At 40.2% G+C, this 20,296-nt stretch overlaps 2 protein-coding genes across 2 annotated transcripts in view; both read right to left on the bottom strand.

Annotated features, from left to right (window-relative positions):
* The window catches only part of srbd1 (S1 RNA binding domain 1), a 93,190-nt gene extending 78,757 nt beyond the window's left edge, over positions 1-14,433 (bottom strand). The window contains exons 1-5 of the mRNA XM_062059076.1: positions 14,298-14,433; positions 13,946-14,007; positions 1,374-1,707; positions 1,083-1,289; positions 275-441 (exon numbers count right to left, since the gene is read on the bottom strand). Of these exons, the coding sequence (XP_061915060.1) occupies positions 275-441; positions 1,083-1,289; positions 1,374-1,707; positions 13,946-14,007 (770 nt within the window). The 5' untranslated portion in view covers positions 14,298-14,433. The remainder of the gene's footprint in view (positions 1-274; positions 442-1,082; positions 1,290-1,373; positions 1,708-13,945; positions 14,008-14,297) is intronic.
* A 2,278-nt stretch (positions 14,434-16,711) lies between these two features.
* On the bottom strand, positions 16,712-19,933 carry LOC133656914 (SLC35A4 upstream open reading frame protein-like). The gene is made up of 3 exons (XM_062057778.1): positions 19,807-19,933; positions 19,237-19,335; positions 16,712-17,624 (listed from the first exon to the last, which is right to left on the bottom strand). The coding sequence occupies exons 1-3, from the start codon at positions 19,885-19,887 to the stop codon at positions 17,430-17,432; spliced, it is 375 nt and encodes a 124-aa protein (XP_061913762.1). The 5' UTR covers positions 19,888-19,933; the 3' UTR covers positions 16,712-17,429.
* Between the last annotated feature and the right edge of the window lie 363 nt (positions 19,934-20,296).

Raw genomic sequence — 20,296 nt, forward strand, 5'->3', positions numbered from 1 at the left:
AGTATTTTTCTTCACCTTACTATCAAACCCAAACAGGACTGCTCAGAGAATAAAAAAGATTGTCTCCTGGCTCCATCTAGTGGCCAAATTTAAGAATGCTTTCTGGAATCAAATTTAATACGGAAAAAGTTTGACAAAAATAAACCTTATCTTATCTTAAACCTTATCTTATTTGAATGTATGTTTTTAATCCAGAACTTGCTTAAGACATTTAGTGGAAAATTAAACTCCTCCTCAGACATTTACCACCATGAAATCAGGTTGTATTACTCACCATAGATCTTCGTACACAAGCTGAACGTCCCGCACAGCGTCCGCATCCATGTGGTTGATCATCTCTTTGCGGTAGCGCACAATGAAAGGCACCGTGTTCTCTTCACGGAGTAAGGTGACCACATTGGCGCACACCCATCGTTCTACGCACGTGAAAGTGGACAGCAACTGAGAGCAGAGAAGACATTCAGTTGCACAATATCAATATAGCGGATCTCATGATATTAATACAAGTGAAAACATGACTAAATGTCCCATATTATGGAACATTTACTTTTAAGCAAGTTTAGATGAGTGTAAATGGCCACCCTTGGTAGAAAAAAAAAAGACGCTTTGCTACACATCCTAAAAATAAAGGCAGGCGTTTTGTCAGCTATTCATCAGTCAGATACAAACATGGGTACTGTTTTTTAAGCATGATGTTGCTGTTAAAATGTGAGTAATATTGGTAGCACTGCCAGGGTCTTCCCTACATGTAATAAATCGTGGCGCACCGCCACGGTAATATAAAAGCCGCCACACCTTAAAAACTACAACTTAAAAATCAGGGTCTTTTACATGAAAACAAATTAAGGTAATACATTGTATGAATTGATATAGAAATATATATATATATATATTACGGATATATACTGTGTGTATGTATATATATATATATATATATATATATATATATATATATATATATATATATATATATATATATATATATATATACACATAGCGAATAATTTTAGACACTTCTGACTAGTAAATTGTTAGAAAATAGTATTACTGTATATGGAACCTTAAAAAATTAAATAAAATACCTCTATCGTGTCCCAGTTCATATTAAGGTCCCCTTTCGCCAAAACGTGTGACTTTTTTGACAGGACAGTCTGACTATCAGCGCCCGTCTTCTGTTTCTTCAGAGCAGGTTCATCATAGGTGAAGTCTTCCAATTCTTCTTCTTTCTTTGCTGTCCAGCCAGAAAACGATGGGCCCGCATCAGCATTCAACACAGTAAACGAGACTCTCTGCAAGGAAAAAATGCAAGAAAATGAGACTGATTTGGTAATGAATGTCACCTCTTAACATTAATTATAGTTATTTTGTCATACCTCCTCTTTTGCTCTGACACTTGACCCACCCTCTGCTGCTGTCGGACTGGCCGGTAAATCACTTTTAATGTCGCTTTTATGTTCACCTGCATTCATGTTGCCCGCATCGGAGTTGGTTTTGGTTTTCTTTGCCCTACTTTGAGGGGCTTGTGCCTTCCTTTTGGTAGCAGGTTTTTGCAACGTTTCATTGTTAGGCACTTTAGGCTCTTTGGCTCTGGAAGTTCTCTTGGTAGCGGCCTGCTTTTCTCCTGCAGCAGAGGTCCTGGAACCTGGGCAAGGGGCTTTTTGCTCAGGTGGTCTCCATTCCTCTTCATTGGCGTCATCGTTATTTAACCTGTGGTAGAAGGTAAAAATAATATGAAGGTGTTCACCACACCTGTCGTTGGCACCAGACAGAGACACTATAAAGCCTTGTGGGTGGCTGGCACTCGTTCACGATACGCCGTGCTGCGCAGCCGTTTGATTGGCGACACGTGTGTACCTTGGTGCGTATGTGGCTCCCGTCTCGAGATCTCGAGTTGCAGTTGGGTCTAGTCTAGCAGCGGAGTCAAGTACTAGCGGGGACCGTCAATGGAGGAGACGTAAGCGGTGTGAGCGGAAGCAGAAGCGGGGATGCCGAGCGGGGCTAACAACAAAGCGAAAGGCTAATCCTCAAAGAAGCGCTAGTCCTGGTAAGGAGTCATTTAAACTAGAACTAGCCGGTGCCAGGCTGGATAATCCCTGCACACATAGCAATTCTATTAGAATAATATACAACTCACATAATGTTTTTTCTGTTGTGACTGTGTCAGAGGCAGACATGCATTCTACTGAGGTGGCTAACTATGATGCGTTCAGTTTATCACAGCACCAAGCAAACAATCTGAAAATTCCTGTCGTATCAATTCCTAGATATGGTCGAAACTATTTATAGTGCACTACGCATAATAAACGCAACATTATTAATATTGCTACTTCGGATAATTTCAACAAACAATCCTCAAAACAGCCCACTACCTATAATATGGGCTTTTTAAACATAAGATCATTATCTTCCAAAACGTTATTAGTTAATGAGGTCATTAGAGACAACAATCTTGACGTCGTTGGTCTCGCCGAGACCTGGCTCAAACCAGACGATTTTTTTGCGCTGAGTGAGGCATCTCTTCCTAACTATACGAATGCGCATGTTGCCCGTCCTCTTAAAAGGGGAGGGGGTGTCGCACTAATCTACAATGAAAACTTTAATCTTACACCTAACCTAAATAATAAATATAACTCATTTGAGGTGCTTACTATGAGGTTTGTCACACCGCTGCCTCTCCACCTGGCTGTTATCTACCGCCCCCCTGGGCCCTATTCGGACTTTATCAGTGAATTCTCAGAGTTTGTTGCTGATCTAGTGACGCACGCCGACAATATAATCATAATGGGGGACTTTAATATCCATATGAATACCCCATCGGACCCTCCGTGCGTGGCGCTCCAGACTATAATTGATAGCTGTGGTCTTACACAAATAATACATGAACCCACGCATCGCAACGGTAATACGATAGATCTAGTGCTTGTCAGGGGTGTCACCACCTCCAAAGTTACGATACTCCCGTATACTAAAGTAATGTCCAATCATTACCTTATAAAATTCGAAATTCTGACTCATTGTCAACAAACTAATAATAATAATAACTACTATAGCAGCCGCAACATTAATGCTGCCACAAAGACGACTCTTGCTGGCCTACTGCCTTCGGTAATGGCACCATTCCCAAATTATGTCGGCTCTATTGATAACCTCACTAACAACTTTAACGACGCCCTGCGCGACACCATTGATAGTGTAGCACCGCTAAAGCTAAAAAGGGCCCCTAAAAGGCGTACCCCATGGTTTACAGAAAAAAATTAAAGCCCATAAATTATCATGTAGAAAGCTGGAACGTAAATGCGCGACTAAACTTGACGTTTTCCATCAAGCATGGAGTGATAGTTTAATAACTTATAAACGCATGCTTACCTTAGCTAAAGCTAAATATTACTCAAATCTCATCCACCTCAACAAAAATGATCCTAAATTTTTGTTCAGTACAGTAGCATCGCTAACCCAACAAGGGACTCCTCCCAGTAGCTCCACCCACTCGGCAGATGACTTTATGAATTTCTTTAATAAGAAAATTGAAGTCATTAGAAAGGAGATTAAAGACAATGCATCCCAGCTACAACTGGGTTCTATTAACACAGATACGACTGTATATACGACGGATACCGCCCTACAAAATAGTTTCTCTCTCTTTGATGAAATAACATTAGAGGAATTGTTAAGATGTGTAAATGGGACAAAACAAACATGTTTACTTGACCCATTTCCTGGGAAACTTATCAATGAGCTTTTTGTATTATTAGGTCCATCAGTGCTAAATATTATAAACTTATCACTTTCCTCTGGCACTGTTCCCCTAGCATTCAAAAAAGCGGTTATTCATCCTCTACTCAAAAGACCTAACCTCGATCCTGACCTCATGGTAAACTACCGGCCGGTGTCCCACCTTCCGTTTATCTCGAAAATCCTCGAAAAAATTGTTGCACAGCAGCTAAATGAATACTTAGCGTCTAACAATCTCTGTGAACCTTTTCAATCCGGTTTCAGGGCAGATCACTCTACGGAGACAGCCCTCGCAAAAATGACTAATGATCTATTGCTAACGATGAATTCTGATGAGTCATCTATGTTGCTGCTTCTTGATCTTAGCGCCGCTTTCGATACCGTCGATCATAATATTTTATTAGAGCGTATCAAAACACGTATTGGTATGTCAGACTTAGCCTTGTCATGGTTTAACTCTTATCTTACTGACAGAATGCAGTGCGTCTCCCATAACAATGTGACCTCGGACTATGTCAAGGTAACGTGCGGAGTCCCCCAGGGTTCGGTTCTTGGCCCTGCACTCTTTAGTATTTACATGCTGCCGCTAGGTGACATCATACGAAAATACGGTGTTAGCTTTCACTGTTATGCTGATGACACCCAACTCTACATGCCCCTAAAGCTGACCAACACGCCGGATTGTAGTCAGCTGGAGGTGTGTCTTAATGAAATTAAACAATGGCTGTCCGCTAACTTTTTGCAACTCAACGCTAAGAAAACGGAAATGCTGATTATCGGTCCTGCTCAAAACCGACATCTATTTAATAATACCACTTTAACATTTGACAACCAAACAATTACACAAGCCGACTCGGTAAAGAATCTGGGTATTATTTTCGACCCAACTCTCTCGTTTGAGTCACACATTAAGAGTGTTACTAAAACGGCTTTCTTTCATCTCCGTAATATCGCTAAAATTCGTTCCATTTTGTCCACTAGCGACGCTGAGATCATTATTCATGCGTTCGTTACGTCTCGTCTCGATTACTGTAACATATTATTTTCGGGTCTCCCTATGTCTAGCATTAAAAGATTACAGTTGGTACAAAATGCAGCTGCTAGACTCTTGACAAGAACAAGAAAGTTTGATCATATTACGCCTATACTGGCTCACCTGCACTGGCTTCCTGTGCACTTAGGATGCGACTTTAAGGTTTTACTACTTACGTATAAAATACTACACGGTCTAGCTCCATCCTATCTTGCTGACTGTATTGTACCATATGTCCCGGCAAGAAATCTGCGTTCAAAGAACTCCGGCTTATTAGTGATTCCCAGAGCCCAAAAAAAGTCTGCGGGCTATAGAGCGTTTTCTGTTCGGGCTCCAGTACTATGGAATGCCCTCGCGGTAAAAGTTAGAGATGCTACCTGAGTAGAAGCATTTAAGTCCCATCTTAAAACTCATTTGTATACTCTAGCCTTTAAATAGACCCCCCTTTTTTAGACCAGTTGATCTACCGTTTTCTTTTCTCCTTTGCCCCCTCGCCGGGTTATTCCGGTTCCGGTGACCATGGATGAGATGCTGGCTGTCCAGAGTTGGGACCCGGGGTGGACCGCTCGCCTGTGCATCGGTTGGGGACGTCTCTGCGCTACTGACCTGTCTCCGCTCGGGATGGTCTCCTGCTGGCCCCACTATGGACTGGACTCTCACTGTTATGTGGATCCACTAGGGACTGTACTTAGAGGGGGGGTTACCCACATATGTGGTCCCCTCCAAGGTTTCTCATAGTCATTCACATCGACGTCCCTTGTGTGGGCTCTGTGCCGAGGATGTCGTTGTGGCTTGTGCAGCCCTTTGAGACTTTTGTGATTTAGGGCTATATAAATAAACATTGATTGATTGATTGATTGATTGATAGTCTATGGTCATTTCCCGCCATTGCTTTGTCTACTGTGTCTTGGGGACAACAATTGGACTGAGTTGTGTCCACACTAAACCCGTCCACCACATGCCAGCATCTCCCTCTGGGTGGTGCGTTCAGGTGCGCTCCTGATTCCATGCTCGTTCAAGTGAAGGACGTGACTAATTTTAATGATCTTTTAGTACATGGTAACATATGTTTTAGCGTGTTTTGCTTTTGGTATTTTACAATGCTGCCACTGGGATACATTTTTCAAAACATTAAATCTCCTTTCATTTCTTTGCAGATGATGTGCAGATGTATTCACCTTTTAATTACAAAACTGACTCACCTGAAGCACTACTTCACTGTCTACAAGAGGTCAACGGCTGGATGGCCATTAATTGTCTTAATTTAAACGACAAAAAAACTGAGATGGCCATTTTTTGTGAGCCCGATCTCTTCTCTGGCCCTTCTGGAAAAAGCTTTAGAACTCTTTTAAGGTTGACATGCAAATAAGCTCAGTGGTAAAAACTGCCAACTGTGGTAGCAGGCCCAAAACTCTGGAACACTTTCCCTCTGGATCTAATAACTGCTACATCCCTTGAGACTTTTAAATCTTTTTTAAAAAACACACTTATTTGCACTGGCTTTGAGTTGGCCTTTTTTGTTTTATTTATACTTTTTTTTAAAACTATTTTTATGTACGTAAGTACGTTCCTTATTTCTTGTGGTTTATGTGTAGTATTTATTTAGTTGTTAACATGTTATTGATTGGTTTGTTTAGTTGTGTTTTATACATAGAATGTTCTATACTTATTGTGATTTTAATTATTTATTTTCAGTTTTTACCTTTCTGTTAATCTGTAAAGCACTTTAGGGCAGTACTGGCAGTTCTAAAATTGTGCCATATAAATAAATAAACCTTGACCTTATTTTGTTTGCAGTGCTTGATTTGTATTATTTTGAAGTTATTTACTTTGTATCGTTTATTTTCTTTAGTTTGATTGTTTGTATAATTACTACAACCATGTCACTATTTAATCAATCAATCTAAAAGAAAGTGTATATGTTTGTATTCATTCTCACTGTTTGGTGTCTAAGGCAGGGGTTCTTAACCTGGGTTCGATCGAACCCTAGGGGTTCGGTGAGTCAGGCTCAGGGGTTCGGCAGAGGTCAAAACACACCCGACTCATCGTGTAAATAAAAACTTCTCCCTATCGGCGTATTACGGATACGGCAACCGCAGAAGTCAGACTGATTTGCAGGTGTGTAATTTGTTGTGATTTTATGCACTGTGTTGGTTTTGTTGTTTGAACAAAGTGATGTTCATGCACGGTTCATTTTGTGCACCAGTAAAAAAACATGGTAACACTTTAGTATGGGGAACATATTCACCATTAATTAGTTGCTTATTAACATGCAAATTAGTAACATATTGGCTCTTAACTAGTCATTATTAAGTACTTATTAATGCCTTATTCGGCATGACCTTATTATAACCCTAACCCTCTAACCCTGGCCCTAACCCTCTAAACCTAACCCTAACCCGAACCCTAACTCTAACCAAATAACTCTAAATTAAGTATTTGTTACTGAGAATATGTTCCCCTTGTGTCCAAAAAACTCTAAATTAAGTCTTTGTTACTTAGAATATGTTCCCCATACTAAAGTGTTACCAAAAACATATAATAACTTTGTCTTGAATTTTTTTAAAAAGGAGGGTTCGGTGAATGCGCATATGAAACTGGTGGGGTTCGGTACCTCCAACAAGGTTAAGAACCACTGGTCTAAGGTCATGTCCACACAAACAATTTGTAAATACATACTTTTCTCTGCGATTGGGCCTCTTGTCCACACGCAAACACATTTTTTTGTCCTTATGAACTCAGTTTTGCAAACGCTGGCTAAAATGAAAAGTTCCAAAACTCTCTCCTTAGAGTATGCGTGTTCACAGCTCAAACGGAGACTTGTACTCATCTAATGACGTCAGGGTTGTGCGCTGTCATTTGCAACTCTCAATAAAAAAGTATAGTAAAAAACACTGCTTTGCTGGCTTTAAACCCACTAAGAGGACTTACTGTATGTTTAAACCTAAACATGCTGCTATTTTAACTCCATGTTGACGAAAAGACGCATCAAAATGAGCTTTAAAAAGGGAACACCAATGACAGTCTTTGAACAAAATCGCTGTCGGACCTCAAGCTGATTGAACAACTTTGACAATCAAGATTTTTTGCTTTGTGTCATAAGAAAGGTGTGACATTATCTCATGTTTTCAACCCATATTTAACAACAAATCAAAAAGTTATGAACTTACTTGTGTTGGTTCAGTTTGTGTAGATAGGGCCGGACGCGACCGTGCGCGTCGCGTTTACAAAAACAAAACATGATTTATCCTAAGCTCCTTGTTAGTGTGTACTGATGTTAAAGATAATATACACTTCATTGCACATGTAACATATCACTGTATTGATTAAATGTGTTTCAATTCCACGAGAGTTTTGCCCTTTTGTCACTTAAACATTCAAGAGGTTTCGTTGGCTCCTTGTTAGTGTGCGCTGATTTTAAAGATAATGTACACTTCACATGTAATATATCACCAAGTTGTTGATTACACATGTTTTAATTCCACGAGTGTTGGGTTGCAGCAGCACAGGCACGTGTGCGAGCTTTAGGCACTTTAAAAAAAGATGCATAATGTTCTCTAGGTTCCGTGGAAATGCAGGCTGGTTTTAAAGATAATGCACATGTCATTTTCTGTATAGGGGGCTTCAGAATGGAGAGGAGGCTGCAGTGAAGCTGGTCAGGGATATGCATGATGAGCAACACCCTCTGCATGACCTGCTACCTCCAAAACGAGGCAGCCGCACTGCCAGGACATTGAGGAACCAACATAAGCTGGCTGAACCCGAGCCCAAAGCCAAGACAAAGAGACTTAAAAACTCTACCCTGCATACTGCAATTAAACTGTATAATAATACTATCTAATTAAATAAGTAATACAGTCATATACCAGAATGCTAATGGTTTCCATGCTGCTGTTGCCCTGAAAATGAAAATGTTTTTTTAATATAAAATACTGTCTGTTCTTTTAATTTTTTTTAAAAAAAATTGTATCTTTGTTTGTTTAATATTCATTGTAAAGTTCAGCTGTTTTTTCAGTGGGGCCTTGGCTCCACTGCAAGCATGAATAAATAAAGTCAGGTCAGGTCAAATGTTTGCTAAAGTATCCCACAATGCATTGCAGAAGCCATGTTGAAAGGCTAGCGTCATTGTTTGCGACAGCGCTACACGTAATATTTCTAAAGTATTCAGAGGAAATTAACATTGCACCGGCTGTGATACGATGGAAAATTACTGTGAGTCATTGAATTAGAAGTGCCTTCATCATTATGAGGAGAAAACAGCCATAATTGGATACAAGGGTCCATACCAGGTCGACAAGTCTGAGTGGGGTAGAGATTAGGGCTGCAACTGACAATTATTTTGATAGTCGATTACTTAAGGATTATCTTAACGATTAGTTGACTAGTTGGATAATAAAGCGTCCACATATTTAATGGTTGTATTATTTCCATCGACTTCTAAATGCAGCTGAAGTTATTCTAGGCATGTGCTTACTAACAACAAAGATGACTAATTAATTCATAAATATGTATTTTACTGTAATAGTGCTGCTCATTCAGCTGTTACAAAAATTAAAACGACTACTAAAATGTTGTCCATTTAAAAAAAAAGGAAAGGCAAACTATTAAAAACATATATTAACCTTGTCCATGTATTAAAAGAAACAGTTACAACAGCAGCAATGAAAGCCAACAACAAAACACACAATCTAACTTCCTCAAAAAGAAAAGAAGCATTTTGTGTTGATGTTTAAAAAGTTACACACTGGTTTATTAACTTTTGATACACTTTTTGGCAGTTTTAGCACTCTAAAAGACACAATGTGTTGGAATTTATCTTTGATTAATTCTTAAACTGTTGGCTATTTAATAGATTGTATGTTTAATCTTGTTAACCTCCGCATTGGTGCCTGTCTGTCTCTCTCTCTGTGTGTGAGTGTGTGTGCGTGCGTGCATACTTTTGTCCCATTTGAACGACATTGCAAGTTGACGCTGCTTTAAGACGTATTCGAATTGATGTAGCGTCCCGGAAGAGTTAGTGCTGCAAGGGGTTCTGGGTATTTGTTCTGTTGTGTAATGGTGCGGATGTTCTCCCGAAATGTGTTTGTCATTCTTGTTTGGTGTGGGTTCACAGTGTGGCGCATATTTGTAACAGTGTTAAAGTTGTTTATACGGTCACCCTCAGTGTGACCTGTATGGCTGTTGATCAAGTATGACTTGTATTCACTTGTGGGTGTGAAAAGCCGTAGATATTATATGACTGGGCCGGCACGCAAAGGCAGTGCCTTTAAGGTTAATTGGTTCACTGTACTTCTCCCTACGGCCGTGTACACAGCGGCGTTTTAAAAAGTCATCAATTTTACTTTTTGAAACTGATACCGATCATTTTGAAACCGATACCGATAATTTCCGATATTACATTTTAAAGCACTTATCGAACGATGTTATCGGACATCTCTAGTTGCAACCCTAGTAGAGACCACAACATTTTCCCCGATGCCTCCTACCTGGACTTTGTGAACTACCTAACCCAGCCCATCTCGCCCCTTGAAGAACTTTCAAAATTATAAGAGTCTCGAAAGCTTTACAAACGAAGCCTTGTAATATGACCAACGGCAATGCATTGTGGGAAAAGTAGAACAATCCGAAGCCCTCTATAGGAAAATAAACATTATTATAACAAAAGGTGTTGTGCTGCGTTTTATTTACCTCGAAAGTTGGAAGTCTGAGTTGGGAACGACGTCACAGCCGAGGTGTGAGCGTTCCAGTTACGATGTCGGCAATCAAGATGGCTACATCCTCGAAAGCTATTTTAGCGCTCGCCTTGTCTGAATATTAACAACTTATGGGAAAATATTGACTGTCTACAACAGGGGTCTCAAACTCAATTTACCTTGGGGCCACTGGATGCAAAAACTGGGTGAGGCTGGGCCGCAAGAAAAGATTTCTTAAAAATAAATCTAACATGCACTTTTTAATGAATTCATCTTCTTTGAATGGCTTTCCCGCCCTAGCAACCATCTCACTCACCATGTAACTAGCTTTGACTGCTGCATCGCTCTTTTCGCTTGCTTTTTTGACAAAATCTTGTTGCCTCAGTAGACTGGTTTTAAAATTTGCAACCCGGTTCACTCTCTCATCTCCCTGGTATTTTGCATACTCCTCAGCATGTCTAGTTGTATAATGACGTTTGAAATTGTATTCCTTGTGCACTGCAACTTTCTCTGTATCAACTACAGAAAAGAGCTATAAGGATTATTCATAAAGTAGATTTCTTAGAACACACTAACATATTATTTATTAATTTGGGTTTATTGAAATTACAGGAGCTAGTAAAGTTACAGACATGATGTGTCATGTTTAAGGCTAAAAGTAAAACATTACCAGCAAATTTACAAAAAATGTTTGTCATCACTTCTGAGAATGAAGAGCATAGAAGAAAAGGTCATTTCCAACATCAGTATTCAAGGACAACTTTAAAACAAATGTGCATATCAGTGGTGGGGGTTAAACTATGGAATTCTCTTTACAATGAGATAAAGGATTGTAAAAATATATTCCAATTGAAAAAATATATAAAGACAGAACAATAAGATCATATGGACAGCCATAAGTGTTTACATTTTGCTTTATATTTATTATTTAACTTATTTTTTGCCTGGTTTTGTATTTGTTTTATATCATCCTGTGAGGTGTATATTACGTCTTTTGTTTATTTTGTTCGGTTTGTACATCATGAAGTTTTGCTCTTCTTGTGTTTTTTTGTTTGTTTTCATTATATTTGGATGTAATTGTTGGTTTATATGATATCATTAAGTAAGACTACGTATTATGTTAAAGGGGGCAGGAAAATATAAGATTTTTCTTCATCCTGCTCCTTCTCAGGCATTGGTGTGTAAATGTATAATTGAATAAGTGAGGTATAATTGTCTATCGATCAAAGATGCACATCAATGAAGGAGATAAATAAAAATGAAAAGAAATTAAATGAAATAAGACATGTCGGGGTGCCCCTGTGCTCAACAAAGAAATATTGCATCAAAAATCGTCTCTGTCTGGAGTCAACGGTGGGGAGGGTGGGTGGTAGTGGGGGTTGGCGGCTCACCGTGGACTTTACAGTTACGGTAGCACAATTAGCCTCGAACGGGCTAACATCACCACTAACGTGTTACACGTCTGATTCGCCCAGCGACTCTCTGTCGGAGTATCAGCGCTGGGGTCCAGTGCACCACACTTTTGTATTGTCGCTTGGTCCTTCGGCGGAGTGCTTTGGAAGGACCGCTCGTCTTCCCCGCTTGGACTGTTTACAACGGGGGCGGGAGCGAGCAGGCGGGCGAGCAAGGGAGGCAGGGAGGGAGGGAGGGAGGGAGGAAGACCGTGTGCGGGTGTCGTGGAAAAGCGGCAAAATGTTTCTCTGCTTGCATCACGCAAGTGACGTCAATGAATACTTGCCAACCTTGAGACCTCCGAATTCGGGAGATGGAGGGGGGGATTGAGGTGTGTGTGGGGGGGGGGGGTAAGGTGGGCGGGGTTGGGAGGAGGCGGGGTTGGGGGTACCGGGGGTGTTTTTGTAGCCAGGAAGAGTTAGGGCTGCAAAGGATTCTGGGTATTTGTTCTGTTGTGTTTATGTTGTGTTACGGTGCGGATGTTCTCACAAAATGTTTGTCATTATTGTTTGGTGTGGGTTCACTGTGTGGCGCATATTTGTAACAGTGTTAAAAAATAAATAAAATAAAATATGACCACCCTCAGTGTGACAAGTTTGGCTGTTCCTCAAGTATGTCTTGCAATAACTTGCGTGTGCCTGCAGAAGCTTCATACAACATGTGTCTGGGCCGGCACACTGTTAGTATGGAGAAAAAGATGATGCGCTGACAGTCTCTAGAGGACACTAAAGACAGCGCCATCACGGTACACTATTGACATTGTGGGGAGCCTCATACCACACCGTGATTGGTAGATTCCTTCAGCTCCGCACACACGCTGTCAAGCGCCATTCATTTAAAATCCGCACACAACGCTGTCAAGCGCCATTCATTTAAAACTCGCGGGCCGCACTAACATTAAACTTTCCTATTAAGGTGGGGGCCGCAAAATAACGTCTCGCGGGCCGCAATTGGCCCGCGGGCCGCGTGTTTGAGACCCCTGGTCTACAACCTTCAAACACGGTGGATGAAGAGGAAACACGGACACTATTGCTAGCAATGTAGAACGTATATACAACATGAAATAATTTACACTACAGTAACGTTACCGTATATAAACGTACAACAATACATCGTATTTGGCTGATTCACTGCGAATAAAACTAATCACAAGTGCAAATAACGGATATTACAGAAGCGAATACCAATGTTTACAGATCTAGAGCAGCCATCTTTGAAATGAACTTGGGTCGGAAATCCGACCTCGAGGGGCGTTTCAGTTGAAATTCCGACTGGAAACTCAGAAATTCTGACTTCCCAGTACAAACGGAACGCACAATAATGCCATTAAGTCAGTTGTGGCGGCTTTTCCAAGCTTCGGATTGGACAAAATGGGCATGACAGATGGTGTGTGTGTTTGTGTGCAGACAGATTATTTTGAAACTACACGTGTGGATGGAGATCATTTTAACCCGGATATGTGTTTTTGAAAGTATCTGTGTTTGTGGGGACATGGCCTAAATCTGACTTGCACTGATTCTGGGGGCCTTTTTATCCGCAGTGGCATTGTCAGCTTTCCCTTTATTTAAATATTCAAATTGAGTTATTGAATGTGTCCGCTCTTGCCACATTACGATATATATATAGTACAGGCCAAAAGTTTGGACACACCTTCTCATTCAATGGGTTTTCTTTATTTTCATGACTATTTACATTGTAGATTGTCACTGAAGGCATCAAAACTATGAATGAACACATGTGGAGTTATGTACTTAACAACAAAAGGTGAAATAACTGAAAAAAAAAATTATATTCTAGTTTCTTTAAAATGTCCACCCTTTGCTGTGATTACTTGTTCGCACACTCTTGGCATTCTCTTGTAGATTGTCACTGAAGGCATCAAAACTATGAATGAACACATGTAGAGTTATGTACTTAACAAAAAAAGGTGAAATAACCGAAAAAATGTTTTATATTCTAGTTTCTTCAAAATGTCCACCCTTTGGTCGAACCCAGCACCTTCGTATTGTGAGGAAATTATTTATAAAATGCTCACCAGTCATCTTCTGGCTCTCCATAGTTCACGGTTTTGACAGTGGCTCTTGGTCGTCGATTCATCTGTTTAAGAGGACGAATATAGAAACAAATAAATTCATAAACTACACAGACGAAGCCAGTTATTTGCTAAGGCTAATTAATACATAGAGGCGTCTGTTAATTGTGTTACTTAGCAGACAATCCCTGTTTAAGCATAGCTTGTTTGCTAGCTTAGACATACCCAAGCTAATGGGGTGTCTCATATTTTAAATTTGGCGCGTCATATTTCACCGACATGACGCCAAACAACGACTCTTACTCGGCGTTCTCGCCTGACAGTGCGGTCATAAGAAACGTCATAAATGTTTTACCTTTGTTTTTCGGGACGTTTACAATATTGACAACAAGCTAGTTAAAGGGAAAGCAACTCGAGCAAATGCTCTGACTTCTTCCTCTTTTGTTTAATGGCGGTTAGCAAGCAACCTTCTGGTGTGCATTACCGCCACCTACTGAAATGGAGTGTGGACCGACGTGGATCCCTACTCTATATTCTTTTATTTACCGGTAACCCAGTGTTTTTTAAATATGTGTATGATTCTTTATAACCTATGTGTTCTGAGTGCAATCCTAAAATATCTTCCACTGCTAACCTAATATTCTCTTTCGCTAACTTACTTTCCAGTATTTCCCTTTCTCTATTGTATTTCCTACAATGTATTAAAACATGTCCTACACTTTCTATCTGATGGCAATAGTCACACGGTCCTGTATTATGTTTCCCTATCAATTTCAATGAACTATTTAGATATGTATGTCCTAATCTCATTCTAGTAATAATGTCTTCTTCCTTCCTATTTCCACCCCCTCCTTGATTGATTGAAACTTTTATTAGTAGATTGTACAGTACATATTCCGTACAATTGACCACTAAATGGTAACACCCGAATAAGTTTTTCAACTTGTTTAAGTCGGGGTCCACGTTAATCAATTCATGGTACAAATACAAACCCCGTTTCAATATGAGTTGGGAAATTGTGTTAGATGTAAATATAAACGGAATACAATGATTTGCAAATCCTTTTCTACCCATATTCAATTGAATGCACTACAAAGACAAGATATTTGATGTTCAAACTCATAAACTTTTTTTTTTTTTTGCAAATAATAATTAACTTAGAATTTCATGGCTGCAACACGTGCCAAAGTAGTTGGGAAAGGGCATGTTCACCACTGTGTTACATGGCCTTTCCTTTTAACAACACTCAGTAAACGTTTGGGAACTGAGGAGACACATTTTTGAAGCTTCTCAGGTGGAATTCTTTCCCATTCTTGCTTGATGTACAGCTTAAGTTGTTCAACAGTCCGGGGGTCTCCGTTGTGGTATTTTAGGCTTCATAATGCGCCACACATTTTCAATGGGAGACAGGTCTGGAATACAGGCAGGCCAGTCTAGTACCCGCACTCTTTTACTATGAAGCCACGTTGATGTAACACGTGGCTTGGCATTGTCTTGCTGAAATAAGCAGGGGGCGTCCATGGTAACGTTGCTTGGATGGCAACATATGTTGCTCCAAAACCTGTATGTACCTTTCAGCATTAATGGCGCCTTCACAGATGTGTAAGTTACCCATGTCTTGGGCACTAATACACCCCCATACCATCACAGATGCTGGCTTTTCAACTTTTCACCTATAACAATCCGGATGGATCTTTTCCTCTTTGGTCCGGAGGACACGACGTCCACTGTTTCCAAAAACAATTTGAAATGTGGACTCGTCAGACCACAGAACACTTTTCCACTTTGTATCAGTCCATCTTAGATGAGCTCAGGCCCAGCGAAGCCGACGGCGTTTCTGGGTGTTGTTGATAAACGGTTTTCGCCTTGCATAGGAGAGTTTTAACTTTCACTTACAGATGTAGCCACCAACTGTAGTTACTGACATGGGTTTCTGAAGTGTTCCTGAGCCCATGTGGTGATATCCTTTACACAGTGATGTCGCTTGTTGATGCAGTACAGCCTGAGGGATCGAAGGTCACAGGCTTAGCTGCTTAAGTGCAGTGATTTCTCCAGATTCTCTGAACCCTTTGATGATATTATGGACCGTGCCCAAGGGCACAACGGCAGTGACTAGGTTGGCAGAAGCGGGGATCGAACCTGGAACCCTCAAGTCGCCCCCTGCCGGCCTGGAGGGAGTAGCAGCGATCTGATAATGCGATACTTACTCCATCCATCCATTTTCTACCGCTTATTCCCGAGTTTATTGATGTAATAGAATTACATAAATTTCCATTCATATTTATAATTTTCTGCTTATACTTGTAACAGCTGATAATGTAATTGCAATATTATATAACGAATATAAATATTACATATCATTGTTATATTTTACATTAGTTTTGCAATTGATACATTCCTGAAATATAATTGCAATAGCTTTTAACATAATTGTAATTATTTAAAAAATTATATATCCTAATTATATTTAATATTGTATTTGATATTTTTGCAAACAAGAAATTTCTGAAAATTGTATTCATGTATCGCTGGAAAAAAATTTGAACACGCTAAAATACTATTTAGACAATAGTTTGTTTGTTTTTTTCATCATACGGCTCCATTCTTATTTTATAACCCATTTATCATTTATCATTATACTCTCATATGACAAAAGTAATGGCACTTTTAAAAGATTAATTTTAACTTCGATAATGTTTCATGACGTGGCCTAAACAAGTGTAACACAGATTAACTATTTTAAACAACAGAGATCACGCAAAAACACAATTTAAAGTGAACATACCCATTTATTCGAACAATGCAGAGTGAGATGCAGCACCATCGTCCAGAAAATTATAAAAATATTCCAATTGTAAACAAAATGAGCATGCAGAGAAAAAATAAAACCTTTCCGAGTTCCAGTTAAGAAAAATTACCAAAGACTTTATGGTCCAAATGAAAATAAATCCCAACAAGTGTGTGATAGAAAAAAGATTCCAGCATGTTACAATGAGTAACAAAATCCCATGAGGGAATTCAATTGCACACCACAGCAGACAAGGCACAATATTTTTTTTTCAGTATTTCTACAACAAATTAGCAACAATTTCAACTTTGGCTTAAATAGTTTTCTACTTTAATAAACTGCTGAATTTGCAAACCCTATCAGTATCAGCTTGCATAGCATCAATATGTCCTTATTCATTTGTACATGTAGAAAAATGACTTAACAATGACTCTTCATAATAGCAACTGTAAAGGTGCAGGTCTGTACATACAAACGTCTCAAGTTCAAAGTTGACCTATAGGGACAACAGCAGGGATGCATGTGTCCTGCAAAAAGTGCATACAAGTTAGAACCGCGAGCTAGGAATAAAAACACACCAGGACAATCAACCAACTAGAAACCAAAATGAATATGTCCTGTTTAGATACCAAATCTCCTGCCATATGTTGCTTAAGGCGCCTTTTCCTCTCATCCACATTCGTTCTGATATATTTTCTGTTAGCGTCTTCCTTTCAGGTTGCTTATGTAGTCTTTGACAGTGTTTTCAACATTGGGAATCTTGTAGTTCTGCGCCGCATAGATTCCAGTACAGGCTCCTATCGCCACACCCAGCAGAGCAGATGATCGGAACCTTGCGACGATGTACCCGGCCAGAAAGCCCTTCAGGAAAGGGGAGCCCAGCAGACTTCCACCCTGGTGAGGAGGAGACAGGAAGGTGGACCAGGTGTTAAAAATGCCAGATTTAATCTTGTTGACTAAAAAAATAGTGGTGTAAAAAAAATATTATTTTCAGATTAATCGCGATTTTTATTTTTAATGATTCTTAATCGATTCAAAAATCAATTTTTTTTCTCAAATCTGTTCCATCCAGCCACTCAGGAAAAGCCTATTGTTGATGTAGATGTCCATATCTGCTGTACAGATTTACTTTCGAAAAGATTAGTGTTGGATACTCTTGTTGCCTTATTTGTATTTGACTTTATTGAATATTTGGAAAACATTTTATTAAACAAAACCAGTTTTATTTTGCGTAATATAGAAATTGATCAGAGTGGTTTATTTAATCATAGAACTGGCATCAAATGTTATTAAAAAAGTATTGATTTTGAATGGAGAATCGATTCTGAATCGAATCGTTACCCCCAAGAATCAAATCGAATGGTGGCCAAAGATTCACAGCACTACTAAAAATGTTTGTCAATGACCTATTTTCCCCTGACTAAACTAGGACAATAGCAAATCAAAACAAATACACATTGACTGAAAACAATGACGACATTTAAAACTGACAATTTAGTCAACGAATAAAAAATGCTGACAGACGAAATCAATCATATTTCACTTTGCCTTTAGGCGGGTGGGACAAGTTAGGAATTCATACAATCAGTTTGCAAATACATCAAAGATGCTATTATAATCCATTTCTAATGGATAAAGCTTTGGCCTGGACAAGAGGTCATCAGGTGGTCCCCAACGTTCACAGAGTGTTTCGACCCTTAACCACAACACTCTCTGGTTGGTGGGTCAGCAGTGATTGGCCAGATCACTGCCCCTCTCATTCAGGCTTCGGAAAAGGGTGGAGTGCCATCTCTGGGTTGGGGAGGAGATCTTGCCCCAAGTGGAGGAGTTCAAGTACCTCGGAGTCTTGTTCACGAGTGAGGGAAGAATGGATCGTGAAGTCGACAGGCGGATCGGTGCGGCGTATTCAGTAATGCGGACACTGTATTGATCCGTTTTGGTGAAGAAGAAGCTGAGCCGGAAAACAAAGCTCTCAATTTACTGGTCGATCTACGTTCCCATCCTCACCTATGGTCATGAGCTTTGGGTTATGACCGAAAGGACAAGATCACTGGTACAAGCGGCCGAAATGAGCTTCCTCCGTCGGATGGCGGGGCTCTCCCTTAGAGATCGGGTGAGAAGCTCTGCCATCCGGGGGAGCTCAAACTAAAGCCGCTGCTCTTCCACATTGAGAGGAGCCAGATGAGGTGGTTCGGGCATCTGGTCAGGATGCCACCCGAACGCCTCCCTAGGGAGGTGTTTAGGGCACGTCCGACCGGTAGGAGGCCACGGGGAAGACCCAGGACACGTTGGGAAGACTATGTCTCCCGGCTGGCCTGGGAACGCCTCAGAATCCCCCGGGAGGAGCTGGACGAAATGGCTGGGGAGAGGGAAGTCTGGGCTCTAACGCCGCGACCCGACCTCGGATAAGCGGAAGAAGATGGATGGATGGCTTAGTGTAAACGGGGCCTAAAACTAAATACAAAAAACTGCTATCAAACTTAACACTGCTTGGGAGGCGACTTACGGCAGGAACCCCGGCATGTATCTCATCTTCCATACGCTTCTGGATGTCCTCCAGCTGGTCCTTCAGCTCCACCAGGTCCCTGAGCTGGCCCAGGGGAGTCTGAACATATTTATACACATTTATATCGTCAATGGAGCAGGTGAACACACATAAACATTGTCGCTTTCGAGAGAGGCGGCTATTATATGCAAACTGGTTGAGTTATTAGTGGTCAAACATTTATAAACGATTAAAACACCTCGTAAAATAGCAGCTCCATGCGCGTAGTAGTGAGCCAGTAAGGACATGAGTGTTATTAAAAGGAAGTAATAGCGTTAAATTGCAGTATCCAGCAGCTGTTAGCCAGCTAAGTGTAGCTATCTAACAATGATAGCTGACAACTTAGCTAGCATTGTCAGCTAGCTAAGTTTAGCTAACAATGCGGCTACAAAAAAGTTGCTTGGTCGCCATCTTGCTTAAAGCTCACAAGCGACGCCTGACGGTTATTCGGCAACTTTTACCTGTAATTGCGTGTTTTTACAGTCCTTTGATACCAGCGAGTGTGTACTTTATAACGTCAGGGTTACCGACCTTGTCATTTGCCATTCTAGCTTGGACGGAGCTCTTCTTTGGAGTGTAAAGGCGGTTGCAGCCATGACTGAGAAGCTGCATACCGCCCCCTACTGTTTCACACTGGAAAGTGAACGCAGTGCGGGGAAATTTTGATATTTGTCATTATCAATCAAAACCAATAAAATATATAGATTTTTTTAAAGTTTAGTCCCTGGGCACCCAAAAGGGTTTCAAATCTTAAAATAGGTCATACAATGTTTATTTAATCATTATTTCTCCAAAATCAACTTCAAGTGTATCTGCCAATGTACAGTTTACAACTTTTTTTTAGAGATGTCCGATAATATGGGCCTGCCGATATTATCGGCCGATAAATGCTTTAAAATGTAATATCGGAAATTATCGGTATCGGTTTTTTATTATCGGTATCGTTTTTTTTGTGTGTTTTTTTTATTAAATCAACATAAAAAACACAAGATACACTTACAATTAGTACACCTACCCAAAA

This window comes from Entelurus aequoreus, linkage group LG09 (assembly GCF_033978785.1).
Source record: "Entelurus aequoreus isolate RoL-2023_Sb linkage group LG09, RoL_Eaeq_v1.1, whole genome shotgun sequence".
In the NCBI taxonomy this organism is placed as follows: Eukaryota; Metazoa; Chordata; class Actinopteri; order Syngnathiformes; family Syngnathidae; genus Entelurus; species Entelurus aequoreus.

Coding starts and splice junctions, on each gene's coding strand:
- LOC133656914 (XM_062057778.1), bottom strand. CDS start 19,887: ATGCAGCTTCTCAGTCATGGCTGCAACCGCCTTTACACTCCAAAGAAG. Junction 19,336..19,806: donor CTAGAATGGCAAATGACAAG/GTCGGTAACCCT, acceptor AAATATGTTCAG/ACTCCCCTGGGCCAGCTCAG. Junction 17,625..19,236: donor TACATGCCGGGGTTCCTGCC/GTAAGTCGCCTC, acceptor CCTCCTCACCAG/GGTGGAAGTCTGCTGGGCTC.